Genomic DNA, 6,354 nt, shown 5'->3' on the forward strand with positions numbered 1-6,354 from the left:
CGACCCCGCATACAGCAGCAGCATCATCAGCAGCATCATCAGCAGCATCATCAGCAGCAGCACTTTCAGCAGGAGCAGCAGGAACAGAAGCCGTCACCGCCACGCGAGGTCTCGACGAACAAAAAAGGACCCCACATAGTCCGCTACCACCCGCAGCCTCTAGGTCAACTCAGCCTGAACTGCATGGCAGTGGCGGCGTGTTGAGATGGTGGTGGTGGTGGTGCCGGGCAGCGTGCGAGCTGTGGGTGGAACGAACGTCGGGAGGTGGTGGAGGTGGTGGACGCTGCCTCGTTATCGACCCTGAACTGAACTCGAGTGTCCGGTCCCCAGAGACGAAGAGAGTCTTGGCGCTGTGAAGGTGGAGACCGTGGAGCGATTGCGACGAGCGAAAGTTCCCGGTTTATCCGGTGATTCGGTCGTTTTTGGGGGCGCTGCGGTGGCTAGGAGATGTTAACTACCTCGCCCGGTATGCAGGAGGTCGTGGGTTCGATCCCGACCCCGACGCCTGCTGCTGTATATTTGGAGTTTGCGTGTCTCTCTCTCATCATCATCATCACGGTGGCTAGGAGATGTTAACTACCTCGCCTGGTGTGCAGGAGGTCGTGGGTTCGATCCCGACCGAAACTGACGGCTGCTGCAGCTGCTGTATATTTGGAGTTTGCGGTATCTGCCTCGTCTCTCGTGGTCGCGTGGATTTTCCTCTCCGTCTCCTCCGGTTTTTCTCCCCCCCCCCCGCCCTTCTCTTCACGTCACGCGTTTTAAAGTATTCGCCTTGCTGCTATAAATGTCCACGTGGCGATGATGAGTCGCTTCGATGAGCCCATCGTTTGTGACGAGCCAGGCGACTTCTTGCAGGAGCGCTGGTGACAGACAAAGTTCAGTTTAAGTTAATGATTCTGTTAAAGTTTCAGGGAATTTTTTTGTTTGTTACAATCGTCGGAAAAACGCTCAGTGATCCCATGCCAAGTGTTCCATTCTCGCGCCACGGCTAACAGCAGTGGCGAGCGATGAACCAACGTGGTGTGAGAAAGTACGGTCAGCCCAGGACCGACGCCACGTGCTGGAGGCGGAGGCAGTCGCAATTTACCGGCGCGCTTTAAAACACGTGGAGAGCGGTGGCGCAGCGGTTAGCGCAGTGCGCCTACAAACACGGATACCCCGATCGTTCCGATTCACTGCTAGTGAGCGTGTGTGTACATACAACATGAGCACTGGGAAGACAAAGGCGGACGGGCGTAGTGCCTAGCCACACCGTGCCCGTGTCGGCTTTCACTTGGTCCCAACAGCCTTTGTGGAGCGCTCCTAGGTGGACTCAGCCTCAAATTAATACCCGGTGCGATTGTGTAAACATCGCCACTAGGGAGACAAAGGCGGCCGGGCGTGGTGCTGGCCACCCATCCCCACTTGTGTGCCACAGGGCCGGCCTTCATAGGGTTGCTACTCGCTCGCAGAACTTGCCCCAACAGTCTGTTAAGGCTACACGGGTAACCATTGTCTTTGTGTGCGTTTAAACTGCGATGTGATGACGAGGAAGAACGAAGAGTGAACGACACGACAACCGGGAGCCATTCTCAAGACGCATCACCACGTGAAAGATTCCTTCGTGTGTGTGTGTGGACCAGGCAGTCGGCGGCGTGTGAAGGAAATGAAGGAAGGAATGATGGATTGAGACTGAGAAGAGATTGTGCAAGACGTTGCTGGTCTTGGGAAATCGGGAGACTCAACGCCGAGCAGACAACGCGGTCCTTTGTTCGAGGAGCCGGGAATGGCCACACCGCCGCTCGATATGAAACAATTTCTCCCGATTATTTAAAATAATTTTTTTTTACATGTATATACACAAGAGATTGTTGTTACGAATGATCTAAAATGATGTCGTTGATCGCTGTGCGGTCTCGGAATTTTTTTTTGTAATAATTGTGTTTTTTTTAAAACGCACTACTGTCGCAGTGAGTGAGTGGGGTGAGTGAGTGGGTCACGTAGGTAAAAAATTAAAAATAATAGAAATAAAAGATTAAATAAAGTGATTTATTATTTTATTTCTATTATTATTATAGAAATAAAATAATAAATCAAGTGATTTATTATTTTATTTCTATTTTTTTATTTAAATGTTTAACCTACGTGACTTTCACGAAAGCTTCAAATCTAGAATGAGTGAGTGGGGTGAGTGAGTGAGCGAGTGTGAGTCACTCGTGAAGTGTCCGAGCGAGCGATTACGTGAGCGCACGCCGACAGATTCCAGGGTCAATTGTAAATCGACGTCGGCTTCATACAAAAAGTACCACCACTGCTTTGCCATCATCGGGATATCAATCGCCGCATGGCGTCAATACATTTGTGAAGCAGAGCTGTACGTCGCCGAACCGATGGGCCACCCTAGGCTTGATCACACGATAGTATAACAATTATAATCATCAGCAGCAGCGGCAGCTATGAACTTATCCACAGCTAGATGATTAAGGCCGCCACAGGAACTGATTTACTGAACATCTGTGGAGATGGGGGGGAGAAAGCGCTTCATAGCTCATCGGATTCTTCCAGTTTAAATATTCTGATTCGCAATCATTTCATCATTCCACAACCTGTACTGTGGATGTTGTGGATGTTGGACAAAGGTGACGTGCGCTCTGCGATCTTAATTCGGCAACGGAATTGCTGTTTGCTAATTGACCCCGGGGGTCTCATCCGGCTGGTTACGGATGTTGAAATGCGAGTGGAGTGGGATCGCGTTGCGCTGTGATGGGTGGGATGGATGGTGGCGACTGTTTTTGCCCGGCTAAGTTATTTTTTTTTGTTTTCACCGTGGTGCTATTGGCCGGGGTCCATGTTGTGGCCCTCGTCAATTAATTCGCGTATTTTTTCTTAATTATTATAACTACTACAAACCCCTTCTTGCTTGGGGGGTGGTGTGGGAGTAGGGAACTTGATAAATAAACCAGCGCAATGGTAAATGAACGCCTCGCTTCGTGTCGATATTTCCTTGTCAATGATCGCACCCATTGCTACACGTAACAAATACAAAGGTCCCCCGTATAGCCTCGACGGGACTTTTGGGTCAAGTGCTGTTAGCGAGTAGCAGCGATGAACGCCGGCACGGCACACGTGGGTGGGTGAGTGGTCCGCACCCTCGTTGCGATGTTTACACATCCCATCGGGTAACTCATTTGAGGCCGAGTCGACCAAAGGGAGGACCCCAGGACCGGTTCGGAGATAATCGTCACTGATGTTGGCAGTGAGCGGTGGGAATGGAACTCGGGTGGCCGGTTTCGTAGCGCGCCAGCGGTAACCGGCACATTCGAAACGTTAAACGATCCGCGGTGCGCTTATAAGTGCAGTACAACTTTGTAGGCGTACCCTGGTGCTGTTCTCTACATCGCTTCGCTGCGGACTATCTGACCACGACGATTATTCTGCGTTTGGCAGTGGGTGCAAAGTCACAGACGGCCACGCAACGCGTTCCCCGTGTGTGCGTGGGGTGGTGTGGCCGGAAAAGCAGGTGTGGAGAACGTCCGGCCCCGCGGGCTCGTATAAGGCGAAATCATTTGGTGTGGCCCTGCCAAGGCAACCGCAGGCGGGACTCGAATTCAATAAATCTCGGAGCAAACTTGGAAAAGCAGTTGCGAGTAGCAGCAGCATCATCAACGCCAGCTAACATCACCACACGCCTCGCCAAAGAGAGAGAAGCAGTTCCAGCCCATCGCATTAGGGGCGAGTTACTTTAAATGTTTGACCAAATATGACGGGCTAATTTTTAAATTGATAATTTTGTATGGCCTCGCGAATTATGTTATAAATATCCAAATGGGTCTTAGAGGTAGTGTAGAGTTTGTGGCTACTACTATACATGAGTGGAAAAGCAGTTGCGAGTAGCAGCAGCAACATCATCAACGCCAGCTAACATCACACACGCCTCGCCAGAGAGAAGCAGTTCCAGCCCATCGCATTAGGGGCGAGTTGATTATTAAATGTTTGACCAAATATGACGGGCTAATTTTTAAGTTGATAATTTAGTATGGCCCGCGAAGGATGTTGTAAATATCGAAATGGGCCTTGGCAGATAAAAGGTTCCCTACCCCCTGCCGTCAAAGGATGAATGTCGAATGGGGGGGGGAACCCCTTTCTTCACGGCACGTAAATCAAACGGGTTGACGCCGCGTGATGTACGTCTCTACGAATAAGGGTCATCGCCCGAAACGTCGAGGCATTGCAGCTGGAAATCTGGATATCTGTGAGAAATACCAAACAAAAAAACAGTTTCGTCTAAATAAATATTCTAAATGATTGTGATTTAAAAAATGAATATATAATCTTAGGTTGTTTCGGTAAAGTCACGTAGGTAAAACATTAAAATTAATAAAAATTTATAAAAGCAGGTTGAGTCACAAACCGTACCTATCCATAACAAAGGCTCAGCATCTTAAGCCTCACCTTACCATATTAATAAAAAGTGTGCCGTACTTGGCCCTTCCCCCCTCTCCAACCATCATATATAAACGGAGTGGTAGCTCTTGTAATCTCTCATTTACTTGATACAGCTGTCGTGGCTGTGACGGTTCCACCTGAAGACGGAAGCTTGTGTTGCCTCCGAAACGTCGTGATTTTTATTTTATTAATTTGAATCTTTTACCTACGTGACTTTACCGAAAAAACCTAAGAATATGAATGCTTGCAGTCACGAAAGCTTCAAATCTAGAATGAATATATAACATTCTGTTGAGGCCACAGGATGGTTGGTGTGAGAGATTGCTACACCTTTTGGGGGGTGGGAGATGTGGGGGGGGGGGCTTCATCCAGCAATGGATAGACCACAGCTGGTGCCGACTGCCCAAGTGACTCAATTCCCCCGATTCTGAGAAACGGAAGCGGTGACGTCACCGGCGCCGGATATCCCCAGCGGCGGTGACGTCACCGACCGGAATCCCCCCCGCCCACGCTCATCGCTGGCGGTGCCCTTATAAGGCGCTTCCGGTCGGGGGGTGGGGTTGTTGGTGAGGGAGGGTAGGCGGGGTTGGTGAAAGAGGTGGTGGTGGGGTGGTTGGTTAAGAGGGGGTGGGGGAGGTGAAAATGGGGTGGGGGTGAAGGGGGGGTGGGGGGGTTGATGAAGAGGGGGGTGGGGTGGTGAAGGGGGGGGTGGGGTGGTCGGTTAAGAGGGGGTGAAAAGGGGGTGGGGGGTGTTGATGAAGAGTGGGTGGGGGGGTGAAGGGGGGGTGGGGTTGGTAAAGGGGGGGTGGGGGAGGGTGAAGGGGGGTGGGGGGGGGTTGGTGAAGAGGGGGTGGGGGGTGAAAAGGGGGTGGGGGGTGTTGATGAAAAGTGGGTGGGGGGGTGAAGGGGGGTGGGGTTGGTGAAGGGGGGGGTGAAGGGGGGTGGGGGGTGAAGAGAGGGTGGGGGGGGTGAAGAGAGGGTGGGGGGGGGGGGTGAAGGGGGGGGGTGGGGGTGTTGGTGAAGAGGGGGTGGGGGGGGGTGAAGAGAGGGTGGGGGGAGGGTGAAGGGGGGGGGTGGGGGGGTGTTGGTTAAGAGGGGGTGGGGGAGGTGAAAACGGGGTGGGGGGTGTTGATGAAGAGTGGGTGGGGGGTGAAGGGGGGGTGGGGTTGGTGAAGGGGGGGAGGGAGAAGGGGGGTGGGGGGGGTTGGTGAAGAGGGGGTGGGGGGGGGTGAAGGGGGTAGGGGGTGTTGGTGAAGGAGGGGTGGGGGGGGGTGAAGAGGGGGGTGGGGGGGGGGTGGGGGGGGGTGGGGGGGTTGGTGAAGGAGGGGTGGGGGGGTGAAGAGGGGGGGGTGGATGAAGGGGGGAAGAGGGGTGTTGGTGAAGAGGGGGTGGGGGGGGGTTAAGGGGGGGTGGGGGGTGAAGAGTGGGTGTGGGGGGTGAAAGGGGGGTGGGGTTGGTGAAGGGGGGGGGGTTGGGGGGAGGGTGGAAGGGGAGGGTGAAGGGGGGGGTGAGGGGGGTGGGGGGTGAAGAGTGGGTGGGGGGGCGAAGGGGGGGGTGGGGTTGGTGAAGGGGGGGGGGGTGGGGGGAGGGTGGAAGGGGAGGGTGAAGGGGGGGGGTGAGGGGGGTGGGGGGTGAAGAGTGGGTGGGGGCTTGGGGGGGGAAACTGCATCGTGATCTGTCTCAGACGAGTTGCACGCTCACAGCAGCAAACCTCGTGGTGTTTTTCTGCGTGGTTGCTCTTTTAGTTTTTCCGGGTCCTTCGGGATTTCCCCCCCTCCCCCACACGTTTAGAATCGATGTTGCGTCTATATTATTGAGGTTATATTTCCTGCTATAAATTTCCCCACGATAAGCCGCTTCGTTGAACTATAATTTGTGGTCAGGTCGCTTCTCAAGAATGTAAACGCTAATAGCTCAGTGGGATTTACC

The 6,354-nt window shown here is 53.2% G+C and overlaps 1 protein-coding gene across 1 annotated transcript in view; it reads left to right on the forward strand.

Annotated features, from left to right (window-relative positions):
* LOC144951321 (uncharacterized) overlaps positions 1-2,958 on the forward strand; it is a 3,947-nt gene extending 989 nt beyond the window's left edge. The window contains exon 1 of the mRNA XM_078881530.1: positions 1-2,958. This exon is cut by the window's left edge and continues 989 nt beyond it. Coding sequence (XP_078737656.1) covers positions 1-204 — 204 coding nt within the window. The 3' untranslated portion in view covers positions 205-2,958.
* Positions 2,959-6,354: the final 3,396 nt, after the last annotated feature.

This window comes from Lampetra fluviatilis, chromosome 61 (assembly GCF_964198595.1).
Source record: "Lampetra fluviatilis chromosome 61, kcLamFluv1.1, whole genome shotgun sequence".
Classification (NCBI taxonomy): domain Eukaryota; kingdom Metazoa; phylum Chordata; class Hyperoartia; order Petromyzontiformes; family Petromyzontidae; genus Lampetra; species Lampetra fluviatilis.